Raw genomic sequence first — 20,256 nt, 5'->3', positions numbered from 1 at the left:
TGAGGTGGCTGGAGGGGTAGTTCCGGGGGTATTAGCGTCCTGATGATTTTTTATATCTTGTGGGTGGGTACTAGGAGTACTATTAAAAAATCGGCAGCCTCCAAGGACCCTCACAAGGATTTTTTCATAATTTTTAAAAAAAACCTCTAAGTCTTTGGGGTGGCTGGAAGGGTAGTTCCGGGGGTGTTAGCGTCCTGATGATTTTTTATATCTTGTGGGGGGGTACTAAGAGTACTCTAAAAAATCTGCAGCTTCCAAGGACCCTCGCAAGGATTTTTTCTTTATTTTTTTTTAATTTATGAGTCTTTGGGGTGGCTGGAGGGGTAGTTCCGGGGGTGTTAGCGTCCTGATGATTTTTTATATCTTGAGGGTGGGTACTAGGAGTACTTTAAAAAATCGGCAGCCTCCAAGGACCCTCACAAGGATTTTTTCATAATTTATAAAAAAAACCTCTAAGTCTTTGGGGTGGCTGGAGGGGTAGTTCCGGGGGTGTTAGCGACCTGATGATTTTTTGTATCTTGTGGGGGGATACTAAGAGTACTCTAAAAAATCGGCAGCTTCCAAGGACCTCGCAAGGATTTTTTCAGAATTTGTAAAAAAAACCTCTAAGTCTTTGGGGACGCTGGAGGGGTAGTTCCGGGGGTGTTAGCGTCCTGATGATTATTTATATCTTGTGGGGGGATACTAGGAGTACTCTTAATAATCGGCAGCTTCCAAGGACCCACGCAAGGATTTTTTCAGAATTTGTAAAAAAAACCTCTAAGTCTATGGGGTGGCTGGAGGGGTAGTTCCGGGGGTGTTAGCGACCTGATGATTTTTTGTATCTTGTGGGGGGATACTAAGAGTACTCTAAAAAATCGGCAGCTTCCAAGGACCTCGCAAGGATTTTTTCAGAATTTGTAAAAAAAACCTCTAAGTCTTTGGGGACGCTGGAGGGGTAGTTCCGGGGGTGTTAGCGTCCTGATGATTTTTTATATCTTGTGGGGGGGTACTAGAAGTACTCTCAAAAATCGGCAGCCTCCAAGGACCCTCGCAAGGATTTTTTCTTTATTTTTTTTTAATTTATGAGTCTTTGGGGTGGCTGGAGGGGTAGTTCCGGGGGTGTTAGCGTCCTGATGATCGTTTATATCTTGTGGGTGGGTACTAGGAGTACTCTAAAAAATCGGCAGCCTCCAAGGACCCTTGAAAGGATTTTTTCAGAATTTGTAAAAAAAACCTCTAAGTCTTTAGGGTGGCTGGAGGGGTAGTTCCGGGGGTGTTAGCAGCCTGATGATTTTTTATATCTTGTGGGGGGATACTAGGGGTACTCTAAAGAATCGGCAGCTTTCAAGGACCCTCGCAAGGATTTTTTCAGAATTTTTAAAAAAAACCTCTTAATCTTTGGGGTGGCTGGAGGGGTAGTTCCGGGGGTGTTAGCAGCCTGATGATTTTTTATATTTTGTGGAGGGGTACTAAGAGTACTCTAAAAAATCGGAAGCTTCCAAGGACCCTCGCAAGGATTTTTTCTTTATTTTTTTTAAATTTATGAGTCTTTGGGGTGGCTGGAGGGGTAGTTCCGGGGGTGTTAGCGTCCTGATGATTTTTTATATCTTGTGGGGGGGTACTAGGAGTACTCTAAAAAATCGGCAGCTTCCAAGGACCCTTGAAAGGATTTTTTCATAATTTTTAAAAAAACCTCTAAGTCTTTGGGGTGGCTGGAGGGGTAGTTCCGGGGGTGTTAGCAGCCTGATGATTCTTTATATCTTGTGGGGGGGTACTAGGAGTACTCTAAAAAATCGGCAGCTTCCAAGGACCCTTGAAAGGATTTTTTCATAATTTTTAAAAAAACCTCTAAGTCTTTGGGGTGGCTGGAGGGGTAGTTCCGGGGGTGTTAGCGTCCTGATGATTTTTTATATCTTGTGGGTGGGTACTAGGAGTACTCTAAAAAATCGGCAGCCTCCAAGGACCCTTGAAAGGATTTTTTCAGAATTTTTAAAAAAAACCTCTAAGTCTTTGAGGTGGCTGGAGGGGTAGTTCCGGGGGTATTAGCGTCCTGATGATTTTTTATATCTTGTGGGTGGGTACTAGGAGTACTATTAAAAAATCGGCAGCCTCCAAGGACCCTCACAAGGATTTTTTCATAATTTTTAAAAAAAACCTCTAAGTCTTTGGGGTGGCTGGAAGGGTAGTTCCGGGGGTGTTAGCGTCCTGATGATTTTTTATATCTTGTGGGGGGGTACTAAGAGTACTCTAAAAAATCGGCAGCTTCCAAGGACCCTCGCAAGGATTTTTTCTTTATTTTTTTTTAATTTATGAGTCTTTGGGGTGGCTGGAGGGGTAGTTCCGGGGGTGTTAGCGTCCTGATGATTTTTTATATCTTGAGGGTGGGTACTAGGAGTACTTTAAAAAATCGGCAGCCTCCAAGGACCCTCACAAGGATTTTTTCATAATTTATAAAAAAAACCTCTAAGTCTTTGGGGTGGCTGGAGGGGTAGTTCCGGGTGTGTTAGCGTCCTGATGATTTTTTGTATCTTGTGGGGGGATACTAAGAGTACTCTAAAAAATCGGCAGCTTCCAAGGACCTCGCAAGGATTTTTTCAGAATTTGTAAAAAAAACCTCTAAGTCTTTGGGGACGCTGGAGGGGTAGTTCCGGGGGTGTTAGCGTCCTGATGATTATTTATATCTTGTGAGGGGATACTAGGAGTACTCTTAATAATCGGCAGCTTCCAAGGACCCACGCAAGGATTTTTTCAGAATTTGTAAAAAAAACCTCTAAGTCTATGGGGTGGCTGGAGGGGTAGTTCCGGGGGTGTTAGCGACCTGATGATTTTTTGTATCTTGTGGGGGGATACTAAGAGTACTCTAAAAAATCGGCAGCTTCCAAGGACCTCGCAAGGATTTTTTCAGAATTTGTAAAAAAAACCTCTAAGTCTTTGGGGACGCTGGAGGGGTAGTTCCGGGGGTGTTAGCGTCCTGATGATTTTTTATATCTTGTGGGGGGGTACTAGAAGTACTCTAAAAAATCGGCAGCCTCCAAGGACCCTCGCAAGGATTTTTTCTTTATTTTTTTTTAATTTATGAGTCTTTGGGGTGGCTGGAGGGGTAGTTCCGGGGGTGTTAGCGTCCTGATGATCGTTTATATCTTGTGGGTGGGTACTAGAGGTACTCTAAAAATCGGCAGCCTCCAAGGACCCTTGAAAGGATTTTTCAGAATTTGTAAAACCTCTAAGTCTTTGGGGTGGCTGGAGGGGTAGTTCCGGGGGTGTTAGCGTCCTGATGATTTTTAATATCTTGTGGGGAGATACTAGAAGTACTCTAAAAAATCGGCAAGCCTCCAAGGACCCTTGGAAGGATTTTTTCAGAATTTTTAAAAAAAAACCTCTTAATCTTTGGCGTGGCTGGAGGGGTAGTTCCGGGGGTGTTAGCAGCCTGATGATTTTTTATATTTTGTGGAGGGGTACTAAGAGTACTCTAAAAAATCGGAAGCTTCCAAGGACCCTCGCAAGGATTTTTTCTTTATTTTTTTTAAATTTATGAGTCTTTGGGGTGGCTGGAGGGGTAGTTCCGGGGGTGTTAGCGTCCTGATGATTTTTTATATCTTGTGAGGGGATACTAGGAGTACTCTTGAAAATCGGCAGCTTCCAAGGACCTCGCAAGGATTTTTTCAGAATTTGTAAAAAAAACCTCTAAGTCTTTGGGGTGGCTGGAGGGGTAGTTCCGGGGGTGTTAGCAACCTGATGATTCTTTATATCTCGTGGGGGGGTACTAGGAGTACTCTCAAAAATCGGCAGCTTCCAAGGACCCTTGAAAGGATTTTTTCAGAATTTTTAAAAAAAACCTCTAAGTCTTTGGGGTGGCTGGAGGGGTAGTTCCGGGGGTGTTAGCGTCCTGATGATTTTTTATATCTTGTGGGTGGGTACTAGGAGTACTCTTAAAAAATCGGCAGCCTCCAAGGACCCTTGAAAGGATTTTTTCATAATTTTTAAAAAAAACCTCTAAGTCTTTGGGGTGGCTGGAGGGGTAGTTCCGGGGGTGTTAGCGTCCTGATGATTTTTTATATCTTGTGGGGGGATACTAAGAGTACTCTAAAAAATCGGCAGCTTCCAAGGACCCTCGCAAGGATTTTTTCTTTATTTTTTTTTAATTTATGAGTCTTTGGGGTGGCTGGAGGGGTAGTTCCGGGGGTGTTAGCGTCCTGATGATTTTTTATATCTTGAGGGTGGGTACTAGGAGTACTCTAAAAAATCGGCAGCCTCCAAGGACCCTCACAGGGATTTTTTCATAATTTATAAAAAAAACCTCTAAGTCTTTGGGGTGGCTGGAGGGGTAGTTCCGGGGGTGTTAGCCTCCTGATGATTTTTTATATCTTGTGGGGGGATACTAGGAGTACTCTAAATAAATCGGCAGTTTCCTGCATCTTTCCAATCTAATATCTGTGAAGGTACTTAGTTATTTAGTAAGACTAATTAGTCACTACACTCTCCTCTGTCAGTTCTCTCAGATAGAACTAAAGGGTTCAATTATCGGTTGCTTGAAACTAATAAATTCAATAAATCACTTGGACGTTATAAAAACACGATGCTCACTCGATAATTTTTTTCTAAATTTACATTCAAAATTTTTACGCGCAATTTTTTTTTTTTTTTTCATGATAATTCATAGAATAAACTCTAAAAATAATCAGAAGTAACATGGAGACTCATGTAATCAAAGGTGTTTAATAAGATCTACTAGACAAAATTAAAAATAAAGTTAGTAAATTATATAATGTCAACTTTACAACACAAATACAACTGAGTTAGTATACTAAAAAATTATATTTTATATCATATACTAAATGTAAGATTTTAAAATAAGTAATTAGAAAAAATCAGTTTGATGGATATTTATTATCAAAAAATTGCCAATACAAAATATCTCCAGACTTCATTCCAACGCAGTAACAAGTAATAAATAATTCAAGAATGTTAGAATAATTAAAAATCTGTGAGAATTTCTATGTTGTTGAGTCTCATTAAACAGTGTTGTTTAGATATCTTTTATAATGATTAATAATTTAGAACTATCAAAATTATTAAAGAGAAAAACAGGTAGTACGTTTTGGATTTTCTGAGTACTTCAAAACAAAATTTTTGTAACAAAAAATGATAAATAGGAAGTTATTTAGCATTAACATCGTGAATATTAGCGCATTTTTTAATCTCGCTAATCAATCGCTTGTTGTAAGTTAGGTAGTCGATCGGATGGACTGCTATGACACTTGATTTCATCCGTTGTTCATCCTGAAATAAATGAAATATTTATTTTAAATATTCATCTAATTTATGAAATTTTATAATAATTACATTGTAAGTTTCCATCTTCATTTTAATTTCGAAAATATAAGAATCAAATGTAATTTCAGCAAATTTATCATTGTAGGCCTCTGATTGGTTTACACAAAGTTCCCCAATCTCTTCAGCGCTGGTACCCAAGATTTTTTCAGCGGATTCGTTAAATACCGTGACCCACATATTACCAGACCAATCCGTGATAGCCATCTAGAAATTTAAAAATTTTAGTTAATCAATTGTACTAAAACAATGATTTTTTTTTTTACTTACACTTGCTATCAAACGCCAACGGAAATTAGGGAAATCTTTGTTACATTTCTCACATCGGAACATGGTACTGCCTACCTCAACAATCTGACGAAAAAAATTTTTTATTATAATAAAAGATGTTTGAATAAAAACTGAGGAATTTTCTTCACCAAAAATGCTATGATAGAATTAAAATTACCTTTTTGTTGCAACCATCAGTGGGACAAGCTTTGTACAAAGCACGCTCAGCACGAATTATACTGATAGCTGCTTTACACGTGAAATTTATTGGCTTAGTTCCTGCTGATTGAGCTACTTCTTCAGCGTCTTGTATTGATAGCCATTGGGATGGACCACTTGCGGCTTTAGATATTGATTTTACTTCAGTGGTTTGTCCTTCGTTGAGGAACCAGGAACGCAGTCTGGAATAAATAAATATATATTAATGATTGTGGGGTATTCCATGCGAAATGGGAAAATGACTGAAATTTTAAAATTTCTCTAATTCATTTTAATTTAGTCCTAATTTATAATTAAAAGTTTATGTTTTACTAATTTTTTAAAGAAAGTTTTTTTTAATCAATAAGAAAATCAATTTTTCTTTCCTAGTAACTTTTCAGCCGTACTTACTCGTATCCGGGTCAAATGTTGTTTTAATAGTTTTAAGAATAAATTCATTTTGTGTTTGTTATTAACTAACGTATTTATTATTATAGTTTTAAGAACAAATTTTTTTATGTTCGTTATCAATTAACACCTAAGTTTATCAAGATCGTGTTGTCAGCATGCTAAATCCTTTATTTGTTTTTTAATTATCCTAAATAATTTATAGTTAAATATATAAACAATGATGTTTATAAGGTTGAAATAATATAAAAGTCTTTTTAATAAACAACTTCATGTACACATTTTGTACTTGTCCAACCAGTCACTAATGCCTGTCCCACCAGTCTCAATAAAAAAAATTTTTTTGTTTCTACGTTGGTAATCAGTCTAATTCTTCATAATATTGAATGTTAGTAAGATCAATTTTGTATTGAAAGGGAAATATTTTTTAAAAGTTTAATGGTCGAACTGAAATTCGACTCTAAGTATACCGCGGTAGGAGAGAAGGATTTTTTGATGTCCCACGTCACACTCAGTCAAATGATAATTACGAGAAACTTAAAAAGTAATTGAGGTTTTTGATAAAGGGATGTTGTTAATTAGTTATTCTTCTATATTATAAGATAAATTTTACTATGGTATAAGTTTCAGTAACATAATTATAGCTTATAATTGATGGAATTCCAGAGTCAAATGTCCCACCAGTCCCTATGGAATGCCACTTGTATTAAAAAAAAAAAAAAAAAAAAAAAAAAGTTTAAATTTAAAATTTGACTAAGCATTACCTATGAGCTTCAGGAATATCAGGGTCTATTTGCATCGCTGTTGATGAAATAGTTGACAAAGTTTTCCCATTCTGATACTCTCCAATACGAACACCTTTCAGTGCGATAACTGGATTATTGGATCCGTCAAAATTTTCAGCTTGAGTCCCCCAGAGTGTAAGAGTGACCTGAATAAAATTTGAAAATATTAAAAATAAAGTAAAAAATCCTTTTTACTTGATTTAGAATTTATAATAATTACACAAGTGTTTGAGGTATCTACGAGAAAGACGTCCCGTTTCTTCAATTCTCGGCCAGTCTGTTTTGCCGTAAGAGTCTGGACATTATCAGTAGACTTTACGACGGCAATTACATCTAAAAAAAAATGTATATAAATTTAAATCCTTAAAAAAATGGTAATTATTTACACGTGGGGTCAACCCCATTTTGGGCCATAACTAAGTAAAAAATTTTCAAATTTTTTTTTATTCTACTTTTTTACGACACATTTATGATAAAAAATGTGAAAGAAAAAAATAAAGATTTTGATAGCTTTTTTGCCTTCAAAAGTTGGAAAAAATTTTGGCTCTCATGTTTTTGGATAAAATTTCTCTTTTATCTTTTTTTGATGTTTTCGATATATTTTTTTTTTGTAAAGTACATAAAAAAAAAACGAACAATTTAAAAAAAAAAAAAAAGTTGAGTATCACAATTTTCTAAAAAATTTATAAATTTTTTTGAAAATTTGTTAAAATTGTGATAAGCAACTTTTTTTTTAATTGTTCATTTTTTATGTATTTTTCAAAAAAAAAAAATATTTTAATAAAATCAAATAGAAATTTCGTTCAAAAAATTGAAATTAAAATGTTTGACCCCACTTGTAAATTACTAAAAAAATTTTGATTTTTTATTACGTACCAACAATGGCATCTTTATTTAGGTGCTCAATTTCATTAATAGAGACAAAATTGAAATTCATCATTGGTATCTCTTCACAACTTTCATGACAAGGGACAATTTCGCTGTCACTGTTTAGAGTCATTTCGTAATCATTGTTCGTGGTATTGTAATTTTTATTCGCCACTTTCAAAGTACCGCGTGATATATAATAAATTTTACCCGTCTGTAAATAATGTAATTTAATTAACTCAAATAATTTTACTAGTTTTTATAATAAAAATAAAATAATTACTTCAATTATATTGTAGAACTTGTCAACAGAGTCAGTGAATCCAGTGCATCTTATTTCACCGCTTTCATCAACCAGTGTCATGTTGAATAGTCTTCCTTCTCCACGAGAGTTACTCCATGTTCTGATATCGGATTTATTAGCAACTCTAGCTTTGATTACCCACCTAATTACAGAATAAATTTAAATATATTTAACAAATAAATTGAAGACTTGCAAGATAAATTACTGTTAGCTTTAAATAAAAATTTAAACTTACTTATTTTGGTACGGGCTCAACGCAGCAATAGGACTAGTCATGATAGAAGTTCCAGCGTTCAAAGATTCGTTTAAACGACGTTTTTGAGCAGCGTTAGCATCTGTTAAAAAATTAATATCCAATTAAAATATTGAAAATTCATACATGCTTTTGTTCTTTGATATTTGATATCTAATCAATTTTATAAATTCTAGCTTTTTCTACAAGCATTTTAATAGTGATAAAATAATCTATAGACATTTTACTACTAAATGTCATTATGGAATGAATCATTAAAGCTTACTCGGTTGTACAGCAATTGCAGCAGGTCTCTTATTTTGGGTTTGTTCAAAACTCTCATTCGGCGAGCCTGTGACTGGCTGAGTGGGTCTCATGTCTCCACTAGCAGCACCGTCTTTTCCTTGTTGTGTTGGATTTCCAATTTTTCCAGGAACTTGATGACCGGGTACTTTGACTTCGATTCCCAGAATTACCATAATTTTTCTGTTAAATTGATATATAAAATAGATTTAGTTCTCTTGATAATATTAATTATAAAAAAAATCATACTAAAATTAGCAAACACATGAAAACATTTTTTAAAATTTTATTTAATAAAATAAATTAGTACGAAAAAAAATGTTTATTAAAAATTGCAATCATAATTTTTTTTTAATTTTGTCAAAATTTTCTAAATAGTTGATTTGTTAAAAAAATTATGACATTGAATTATGAAAATGAAGTTAGCTGACATCTAGAAATTTTTATAATTTTTTGTATTAAAAAAATTATTTCGAAAAAATTTTTTAATTTGTAAAAAACTTCGAAGATTATAGTTGCAATTTTTTAAAAACATTTTTCAGTTCTAATTTAACAAATTAGCAAAATTAAAAAATTAAAAATGTCGGCTAACTTTATTAATATCATTGAATTTAGCAGACACTTGACAATTTTTTGACTTTCTTGAATAATTAACTGTCTATAAAACTATTTTTAAAAAATTGCACTTATAATTTTTTAGAGACTCTGAAGATGGAATTTTTTAAATAAATTTTTCTTATGAAAATTAATTTAGCCGATATTTGATAATTTTTTAGAATTTTTGTAACAAAGAAATTATGGCAAAAAAATTAGAAAAAAAAATTGACATGTAGAAATCTAAAAAAATAAAAAATACAAATTTTTAAAAATAATTTTTTTAAGCAAATTTGTTTGTTAAATAAAATTAAAAAATGTTCAAGTAACTGCTCATTTTAACGTTATTTTCTTATGAAGATTAATTTAGCCGATATTTTATAATTTTTTTGAATGGTTAAAAAATATTTGAGTAGCTGCTAACTTTAATGTCATTTTTTTATGAAGATTAATTTAATCGATATTTGATGTTTTAGAATTTTTATGACAAATTAATTATGGCAAAAAAAATTGACATGTAAAAATCTAAAGAAATAAAAAATGCAAATTTTTTTAAGCAAATTTGTTTGTTAAATAAAATTAAAAAATGTTTAAGTAACTGCATACTTAAATTTCATTTTATTATGAAAGTTAATTTAGCCAATATTTGATAGTATTTTAGAATTTTTATAACAAATAAATTATGACAGAGAAAATTAGAAAAAAAATTGACATGTAGAAATCTAAAAAAATAAAAAATGCAATTTTTTAAAAACAATTTTTTGAAGCAAATTTGTTTGCTAAGTAAAATTAAAAAATGTTCAAGTAATTGCTAACTTTAATATCATATTTTTCTTGCTATAATTTATTAATTATTAGTTAAAAACTTATTAGATGTCTCTTAATTTTAGTATTATTAAAAATTATCAAAAATTGTTAGTAATTTAATGGCAATATTCTAATCATAACTATTCAGCACTTGTGACATTAAATTCTTATCACAAAATAAAATTACCTCATTTTTCCGGCATTATTGGCATTGGTCAATGCGTAGCGAGTAATCTCAATGATAGAGAAATCCGATAATTCATTATTTGTAACCATACCATTAAGCTGGGTAGCCAGCATTGTAAATGAATTGCTTGTAACTCCATCGGACAAAAGCAATCTGTAGCGTTCACTCTCAGTGCTTGCTAATCTTTTGGTCCCCTAAAAGACACATAACCAAACAATAATAAAATTATTTTCCAGTTTTTTACTATGAAATTTAATTTATAAAAACAAAATTTTTACCAGTATCTGAAAAACGGGCTTGTCAACTTCAATCCCCTGGGCGATTTCCTGAAAAAAATCAATTGATTATTTTAACAACATAATTATTATCGGCACGTAAAATAAAGATTACTTACATTTAATGCTCCTTGAGTCAACGGAATCATTTTTATTGATTATTCAATCATTCAAAAACTATCAAATATAAAATTTAACAAAAAAGTTAATGATTTATCAAAAGAACATCAACACTGCCAGCTGCGTAATTCACTTGATAATTTTTCTTAGTGTCGCTTACACATATTACTATGTTACTGCGACCAATCTGAACAATGGCGTAAATATTCCCGCGCAATTTAGCGTTCTTTAATTAAAGGCGCGCTTTTCATGAAAACTATTTCAGAACCTAAAGGTTTGTGTTTATCCGAAAAGACAAAAACTGAGTCGCCATCTACAGAAAAATTTTTTTTCTAATTTGTAATGATCGCTAAATTTGAGGTTTTCCCGCTCACGTATGTCTGGTGGGGGTTAGAATTCACGGAGCTATCTATATGTCAAAAAGGGAACTTGTTACTTTGTCTCACTGTTTTGTTAGTCATCGCTTCAGTATCTGGCGGCAAATATTTATGTGGGCCGGCTTGATGGTACGAGTATTGCTCTCTAACTTGTTATCTCTGTGCACATTATTACTAACTATTATTATTAACTATTATTACTAACTACCTACATTACTTTTTTTATAATTTTAATTGTGAATTAGTTAATTATGTCATCTAATCAGAAGCGTCATTGTTCATGTTCTGATGAGCCTGAACCTAAACAGTTAAAAACAACTGATGGATTCTTTTATTCGGTAGCACATTCCATTCTTTAATTTACATTTAATTTATGAAAATTAAGTTAGTCGACACCTAAAAATGTTTAGAATTTTTTTTATTGAAAAAATTGTTTTAAAAAAAATAAAAATCCCGAGAAAAAATGTTTATATATAATTGTATATATTTATATATAAATTGCCCTGATTAAACAACTGAGTTCGACCGAATTAAAATTTTTAATTTTGTTATATTCTGTTAAATTCGGTAAAACCGAATTCAAAAGAATTAAAAATTTTAATTCTGTTCAATTCTGTCGAATTCAGCAGAACAGAATTCAACTGAATTAAAAATATCAATTCTGTTATATTCTGTTAAATTCGGTAGAACAGAATTCAAAAATTTAATTCTGCTCAATTCTGTTGAATTTTGCAGAACAGAATTCAACTGAATTAAAAATATCAATTCTGTTATATTCTGTTTTAATTCGTCAAAATAGAATTTAAAAGAATTAAAAATTTTAATTCTGTTCAATTCTATTGAATTCTGCAAAACAAAATCCAACTGAATTGAAAATCGCAATTTTGTTATATTTTGTTCAATTCGGTAAGACAGAATTCAAAATAGTCTAGTCAAGAAGTGAGTTTTATGCGAAAAATCGTCGTTCCACTCTTAAAAATATGGCGATTGGTGCATTGGATTCAGAATTTAATTCTGCGAAATGGGTATTTTTTAATTTATCCGCCATTAAAAATTTCATTTGTTATAAACAAAAACGAAGAGACAAAAAGGGAGTCTCCGTTTTTTAGCTATAACTTCAAAAATATTAAAGATATCTTAAATTTGAAAAAAGATCCTAAAAAAAGAGAAAATTTTGGTTAAATAAGTCTTGACTCCCAGAGTTGTAGCTCCATTATTTATAATTTTAATTTAACGTTGAAAGTTAGGCTCCGCGCGGCCGTTTCAGTGCCTAGGCGTCCCCGCCAAGTAAAGTATGCAACACAAAATAATTTTCTTATAACATTCAATATTAATTTAAAAATCTGAATAAATTATAGTGTCATCTAGACACTTGAAGGAATATAGCCCCGCAAAAAAAAAAATTTTAGCTTGATTTTTGTTTAAGATTAAGAGAATGTAAGTTATACGTACTATTTTATCAGTTACGCTGCCTGAAACTGAACGTTAAACTTTAAACGCGTTTTTCTCGAAACGACTTTTTTCGATACGGTGATGCAGATATCTTAGGTTCTAATCAGCCGATTTACTTGAAATTTAGCATGAATATTCTTCAATTATCTCGCTTTCGCACTAACCAATAAAAATTGAAAATTTCAAATTTGTAATATTTTTAAAAAATTGGAGGAAGTTGAAAAATGAATAAAAAAATCCACTTCTATATTTAAACAGCCGCCATTTTGTGAAAAAATTTTTTTTTTCAAGTTTATTGGTTTGTGCGACAATGACATTTGTACTGATCAATAATTTGGCATTGTTTTTTTTTCAGATGGATACAAAGGGAGAAATCCTTTTCACGAGGCCACGGCCTTTTTTTTCTCTACTTCAAGGACTTATATCTTTTTGAAAATTTATTTTTTTTTTTGAAATGTATTTTTTTGTATTCTTGAAATATCAATAAACAAATGATAAAAAATTGTATAGTAAAGATATTAACTCCTTCTTTTATATTAATTGCCGAAAAACGCTCGAAATTCAGACCTCTAGACTAGAATACCCCCTTAAACAATCGCAATTTGGGTAGTAAGTATACTTTTGCTAACTATTTTACAAACTTATTATTATTATTATTATTAATCTTTTTTATATTCAGCTTATCGAGTGGAATCGTATTCCATCTACTCTAAAAATGATAAAACTTTCATTAAAATTTGTTTTTATAAGTCTAAAGTTGCGCTAATTCCGCTACTCCAGTCTATAAACTTTCTGGAAATTCAATTAAGCTAAATATTTACGCGTTCTACAATTTAACAATAAATTGCGTAACATTTGCTCTTTTAACTATAAACGTAGGTAATTTTTATTTATAGCAAGTTTTAAAATTATTATTTAAAACTTTTCAAATAAGTAAAAACAAATAAGTACAAAATTTTCCTTATTTTCGTGATTAGGACATGAAAAATTACAGTAAAAATAGAATCACCTCCATACTCCGTTTTTTCTGAATATATATTTTTCATTATCGACCCAGAGAAAATCAGATAAATATAATTTTTTTAATTTATCGGCTCAAGTAATATCTAAACAAGATTTAAAGATATTGAAGCTTCTTTTAGATCACAATGCTGACATTAATATTGTTGATTCATATTGTACTACTTTTCATTTTGCTCATACTCGTTTCCATTAATTTTTAAATTTTTCATTTTGGAAAAAACATAATTAACAAATAGTTAAAGCTATAATCTGTCAAATTACAAGAATTATCTTCCACACTGATAGTTAAGGATTTGTTTGTAGTTAAAAATATTTGTTAATATTTAACAAATCATTTATTAGAGACCACTTTTTAGTCCTTAACAAATATTTTTTAGTATTAAAAAAATTTATTAATATTTAATAAGTCTGATATTCATTTATTAAATATTAATAAATCTTTTTAATGCTAAAAAACATTTGTTAAGGACTAAAAAGTGGTCTCTAATCAATGATTTGTTAACTATTAACAAATATTTTTTGACACAAATAAATCCTTCTATCAGTGCATTACTATGATTTGTGCGACACCGAAGAAAAATCCGAAGAAAAGTGATAATTATTTCGCATTATACATAAAGAATGTCGACACTGAAGGATTTTTATTTTCGGATCCAGTGTTGATTTCCGATTAGGAGTAAGGAGAAAACTTTTATTTTATTAGAAGAAAGCATGCAGATTTTTCAAAATAATTGCCCTTACACTTTTAATTTGTTCTCAAATTATTTAGATTATATATTCAAGAATTTAAATAACGATGATTTACATGAATTTATATGAATGTTCAAACAAGAAAATCGATGATAAAACGTCTACATATAAAAAAACATGATTGCTGATGAAAATACAATTAAAAAAACAAATTTTTATACAGAATTTTTTCATTATTAATGCAATAGTACATCAGAGATAAAATATCAAATACGAAATATATTTCAAAAATAATTTGTCTAGGATTAAATAAAATCCCTTTAAGTATGTAGCAACTTAGTTAAATGAAAGTAGTTACTAAAGGTGTTTTTTAATACTAAAGACTTTGTTAGATTGAATATAATTGTAAGCGTATTGTTTAAAACATACAATATAAAATAATAATATAGCAATACGAAAGTGCGCTTATTATTAAAGTTATATTAAACTTCCTTAAATAATTTTTTTCTCACTTATTCTACAATTGATATTATTAATAGTTATCATTTTGTATTTGATAAACTTATAAATAATAATTATAATTACTAAATCATGGAAAATATTTGATTTTTAACCTCAGACTAGGCACATGTCCTTAATATCCATTATTAATAAAAAATAGGACACTATCATAATTATTGGTACTAAAATAATAATAAAAAATAATAATTAATTAATTAATTAATTAAAATATATATTTATATAGAAAACATGCCCTTACAGATCTAGTAATTTATTTTTAATCTCATAACTAATTTTTTAATTAATTAACGCATACTTATAAACACACGTGTACAAATTTATGTACAATTAATTAACTTAGTAATATATAAACGCAATTAGTGCCTTAATAAAAATTATTTATAATATATTGAGTTAATTTTTTGACAAGGCACTCAAAATGCTTTGCATTACTTTTCACTATACGGTCAATAGTCTTTGTGATTAAACAATTTGGCACGTATTTAATATTTTATCTTTTTTTTTTTTACTATAATATTTTTCACTCAAGTGTTTCATTTTTTAATTAAGGCGATTTTCAACTTCTATGCCGGTTGTGATAATTCATGTGATTTGGGTAGTTCGCGATTTCATCAAATTTTTCTTTTTTTCGGGGACACCTTCCTTGCCTCTTTATGTAGTCGCCGAATTCGCAGGATGGCACTGCACACTCTTCATTTTGTATACATCTGAAAAAAAATTAGTTAATAATTAATTTAAAAAATTAGAAAATATTAAGAAGAAAACAATATTTTTGTGAAGAAAATTTTTTTTTAAACTACAAAAAAGTACCGTCTAGTAAGAAGGTATATTTATGGTAAAATGAAAAGTATTCAATTTAATCATCCAGTCTTTCATGTAAACTTTCATTCAATTTTCTTTCAAAATATAAACAAAAAATGGTTATTTTTACCATAAAAACATATAAAATAGAACATTTTAACTAATTTTAGACTAAAAAAAAAAAATACTTGATTCGAGAGAGATATTTTTGACACAAGAAAAAAAATATTTTGAAGGTAATCAGTTGCCTAGATTCAATAATTTATAATCTGCTTAGATCTAAAAAAAAGTCTAGTATACAAAGTTCAATTTCATTATAAAACGAATCAACATGAAAACAATTGTTTAGTTTTCGCAGTTATTAAGTTTCTGAATATATAATTCACATGATTAACAATTTTTTGGCCTATAAAGAAAAAAAAATTTACTTGAATCAAGTAAATAATTTTGAAGAAATTCATCTTTTTTAGTTGAGTAGAAAAATTCCTAAATTAAGAAATTTTTCTTGGTTTGAGTAAATTTTACTTGATTCAAGAATTTTTCATGTTAATTGAAAACAATAAAATTCTTAAAAATTATTTTCCTGGCTTAAGAATTTTTCTCTTGATTAATTTTTTTTTCCGCGTACGACACATTTTTTTTTTTTTATCTAAGATATATTTTTTCAAAATGTTAAAGAAAAAAAATGTATAGGCTCTTTTCGCTTTAGTTTATAAAATTTTTTAATTCCTAAAACTAATAGGGTGCATAATTAAAGACATAAGCCCTTTTAGCTTTGGGAAATCAATGTTTGATTTTTATGCATAGAATATGTCTACCAGTCGATTGGCGATAAAAAAAAATTATGCGCCTTTTTACCTTTTGGCAAAAGGGCGCATAATTTTTGCGACTTTTTGTCGGTTATATTTTTCAAAAAAAAATATTTTTCTTGAATCAATTATGTTTTTTTTTTTTTCCAATCTACAATTAGGTCTTTTTTTTCTGAAGAAGAATAATTTGGGGCTACTTTAAAATAATTAAATAGCTTGGACAATAGTTTAAAAACCCTCAATATTCAAGACTAATATTTTCATTATTAATTTGGAATTAATTAAAATGATTATCCTTCTCAAATATATTAAGTACACTGATAAAAAAATTAACTTGATTGAACAAAAAAATCTCGAACTAAAAACATTATTTTGAAAAGATCATTTTAAATCAAGAAGAAAAATTCTTAGATGAAATTTATTTGAACTAAGAGCGATTTCTTCGTTCAAGAACTTTTCTTTTACTACAGCCAAAATCTTACATTCTGTTTTTATTTATAGCAAAGACGACTATTTTTTTTTCTAACATCTCGTAGTCATACAAAAAAAATTTACTTATATCAAGCAAATAATTTTGAAGAACATCTTCTTGATTTAAATACCAAAATTATTTAACTAAGAAATTTTTCTTGGTTTATGTAAATTTTACTTGATTCAAAAATTTTTCGTCTTGATTCAAAACAATGAAACTCTTCAAAATTATTTTCTTGGTTCAAGAATTTTTTTCTTGAATCAAGTTAATTTTTTTTTCTGTGCATAAAAAGTATTCTTAAATAATAATTAACATTTAAATTTATGGATATAGTTTTCTTTTTATTACAAAAATCTTTTAACTAGCCTTATATGTTTTGATTAAAAAGTATAAAAAAACTTACAATCGATCGCGATATGAAAAATATCCTTTGCCCCTCCTAGCGCGGAAGCAGTTTTGATCGTTTTCGAAGCAATCGCAGACGCATTCTCCATCAAAATTCATCCTCGGCGTGAATTCAGACGGACATCGACACCTAGAAACCGACGTAACGATTTTACAGTTACATTATAACTTACGACATAAAAATAAAATAAAATTTCCAAAAAGAAAAATACAAAAAAAAAAAAAAAAAAACAAGAAAGCTTACGGTTTTTTCGTAACAGGTTTTCTGATATTCTGCGGAACCAAAGATTGATGCTGCCTACCGGAGCTGACATGAGATTTGAATTCATTGCTCTCTTGTACTTTATTATCATTTTGCATTCCGTACTCGGTTTTTTCGCGGCACTCGCATTCCGTGTGATTGTAAAACGATAGTTTCTCCACGACACTGCCACCTCCGATGCTGGTTGTCTGCAAAGCAATAAAATAAACATATACATAATATAACACACAATAATAAATAATTATAATCTTTCGAATTGACGTAGCAGTAATGCATTAACGTCACATGTTCATTAAACGTATTTTTAAAAATGATTGTAATCGCGCTTTGGGTGCGGTAAATGCATCAGGTGACTCATATATTAACGTGGAAATTTATATATGTATATTTAATATATCAATGCTACTGTCAGCATTAAACACACAATCTTCTATATCATCGTTGCAACACAGTCCCCGTGAGATCTTTACTTTCTTACAAACTTAACGACACAAAAGCCTTTCAATCATCTCTCTTTTTTCATTTTTTATATTTATCGCTCGATTTTATTTAATATCTGTATTATATGTTATATGTTATATGCCATGTGGATCTTAAATGTCAAAATTTGCATTAGCACACATTTTTTTTGCTTCAGGCTAGTCATAGTGTAATCTGAATCACTTAATCCGTTTTATTAATCGCAAATGTAGTAAAACTTAGATTTTATTACTTTTATTTCAATTTTTAACTGATTCATTATCGTAAAAGATATTAACGCTAATAATTTGTTTAAAAAAATTTTTTAAAGTTTGAGGTCTCTGATTTGTTATCAAGTTTTATTACACACGGAAAAAAAGTTGGTAATTGTTTTTTTTCATGGTCTATAATATTACAACTCATAAAAATGATGTTAAAATTTTTTTTAACAATTCTGTATTTTTTTTTCTTCAAGTTCATCAAAATAGAATAATTAAAAAAATGTCAATTTTAAGGTTTTTAATACCGAAAAAAATCTATGACCGTGAAACTACACAGTACCGAAAAATTAAAAAAAAATTTTTTAATTTAAGTACTAGAAGTTTCAAAATTCATGATAAATTTTTTTTTAACTCTCTACAATGATTTAGCAATTAGTAGTAATTTAAAAGTTGATTGCAACCTGAACTACGAGTTATGAATAAAAAAACTTTGGTTTACTTGCATGGAAATATATATGCGAACAATTCATGCGGCATCTATGTGACATATATATGATGCGCATGTTTGTAAAAAGAAAATATGCGCCATTTATGTGGGATATATAACATATAAGGGGACATAGAAGTTACAATTTATTTTGTGCAAAAAAATTAAATGTCAACACATATGTTTGGATATATCTTATGCTTAGATATCTTTTATGCGGATATTTTTAATCACAATATACATAATTTGAGAACTTTTTAAATAAATTAAAAAATTAATATTACTATCATGGAATTAATTACTAATAACTTTTTGGACGTATGTGATGGAACAAACTTATGGAACCTATAAACTATTCAAAATTCCTCTAAAAACTTAACATAAAAAATTGACTATCCACAAATAATATAAGGTAAAAGACCCAGTTATTGATATTGAACTGGTTATTTGACACTTGCAATTTTATTCTAATTAAAAAAATAAAATTTTTTTAAAAAACAAATTTTCTTAAAATTTGTAACTCAAAAATTATATTTATCAATTTATTAGTCGATTTTTTTTTTTTTTTAATTAAAATAACATTGCAAGTGTCAATAACTGGGTTAGTCAATAACTGGGTCTTTTACCTTATAAATTTGTTAAAAATCACAAATTTATGTCAATACTTCTTTGATTATACCAAATTTAACTTTAAAAACTTATTTAAAAAAAAAAATATATTCGCCACAAATTTTTCTTATTCTCGTAATTTCTTTGATTATTTTAATGTATCATAATTTTAATTAAAAAAAAAAAAAAAAAAAAAAAAAATGATAAAACAAAAAAATTTTATTACAAATAGATAAATTTTCAGGTAAAAATCTTAAAATTATAACAAAAAAATTTGTAATAAATTATCAAAATTGTCATAAATTAATTTTTAAATTTCTCAAGATTTCTTTCTCGAGCGAGACTTTAATTTCTAAAAATAAACATTCAAAAGATAAAAAAAAATTTTTTTGAGCTTTTTTAAATCAGTTCTTAAAATCACAATTTCTTTGTATTTGGCCTATGTTGTAATTTTGACTTGGATCATCTGCAAAAATAACCAAAAAAAAAAATTTTCAAAATATGCAATCAAAGCCTTAAATTATTGTTTTTGATCTGAATTTTCAAATCGAATTTCCAATTCTTGCAAGTTTTTTTTTTTTTAATTAAACATCAAACATTTAAAACCTCTCAAAAGTTTTCCAAAAAAATTAATTTACAGAAATTATAAAGTTTTCTAAATCCAAGCCAAAAATTCGTAAATAAAAATCCTAATTACTCTAAAAGCTACTATACAAAATTATTCACACATAAGTAACTCAAATAAAATAATTGAATAAAATAAACCGTGAAGTTTAAGATCTAGATTAAATTACATATATTTTGTCTGGATTTTATCTGTTTAGTCTCAGATGTCTCGATCCTCCATGACGATGCTCAGTCCGGATTATTCTAGCCCCGGGTGATAACAATTTAATACTTAGCATTTACGTTGCGTGACGCCGTAGTCTTTAAATTTAAAGTTAAGTTAAGCTAACTTTTCTCTATACTGAGAGTTTGCAAGTACCAGTCCCGGATGACCGGTT

The 20,256-nt window shown here is 29.6% G+C and overlaps 2 protein-coding genes across 2 annotated transcripts in view; both read right to left on the bottom strand.

Annotated features, from left to right (window-relative positions):
• Positions 1–4,850: 4,850 nt before the first annotated feature.
• Positions 4,851–10,845, bottom strand: LOC123270283 (replication protein A 70 kDa DNA-binding subunit-like). The gene is made up of 13 exons (XM_044736277.1): positions 10,663–10,845; positions 10,547–10,594; positions 10,269–10,462; positions 8,664–8,863; positions 8,381–8,480; positions 8,125–8,287; positions 7,851–8,055; positions 7,195–7,307; positions 6,954–7,120; positions 5,762–5,984; positions 5,584–5,667; positions 5,326–5,520; positions 4,851–5,262 (listed from the first exon to the last, which is right to left on the bottom strand). Exons 1-13 carry the CDS (start codon positions 10,690–10,692, stop codon positions 5,140–5,142), a joined length of 1,845 nt encoding a protein of 614 aa, XP_044592212.1. The 5' UTR covers positions 10,693–10,845; the 3' UTR covers positions 4,851–5,139.
• A 4,095-nt stretch (positions 10,846–14,940) lies between these two features.
• Positions 14,941–20,256, bottom strand: part of LOC123270288 — a 95,443-nt gene continuing 90,127 nt past the window's right edge. Inside the window, exons 4-6 of the mRNA XM_044736283.1 lie at positions 17,459–17,664; positions 17,213–17,344; positions 14,941–15,434 (exon numbers count right to left, since the gene is read on the bottom strand). Coding sequence (XP_044592218.1) covers positions 15,284–15,434; positions 17,213–17,344; positions 17,459–17,664 — 489 coding nt within the window. The 3' untranslated portion in view covers positions 14,941–15,283. The remainder of the gene's footprint in view (positions 15,435–17,212; positions 17,345–17,458; positions 17,665–20,256) is intronic.

The sequence above is a fragment of the Cotesia glomerata genome, linkage group LG8, assembly GCF_020080835.1.
Source record: "Cotesia glomerata isolate CgM1 linkage group LG8, MPM_Cglom_v2.3, whole genome shotgun sequence".
Classification (NCBI taxonomy): Eukaryota; Metazoa; Arthropoda; class Insecta; order Hymenoptera; family Braconidae; genus Cotesia; species Cotesia glomerata.
The sequence above is the reverse complement of the archived record's forward strand: the minus strand, read 5'-3'. Positions and strand labels throughout refer to the sequence as shown.

What these genes read in the sequence shown, in the direction of transcription:
- LOC123270283 (XM_044736277.1), bottom strand. Translation starts at nt 10,692, where the DNA reads ATGATTCCGTTGACTCAAGGAGCATTAAAT. An exon ending in AAATAAAGATGCCATTGTTG is followed by an intron (nt 7,308 to 7,850) that starts GTACGTAATAAA and finishes ATTTTTTTTTAG; the next exon opens with ATGTAATTGCCGTCGTAAAG. An exon ending in CTGATGGTTGCAACAAAAAG is followed by an intron (nt 5,668 to 5,761) that starts GTAATTTTAATT and finishes TTTTTTCGTCAG; the next exon opens with ATTGTTGAGGTAGGCAGTAC.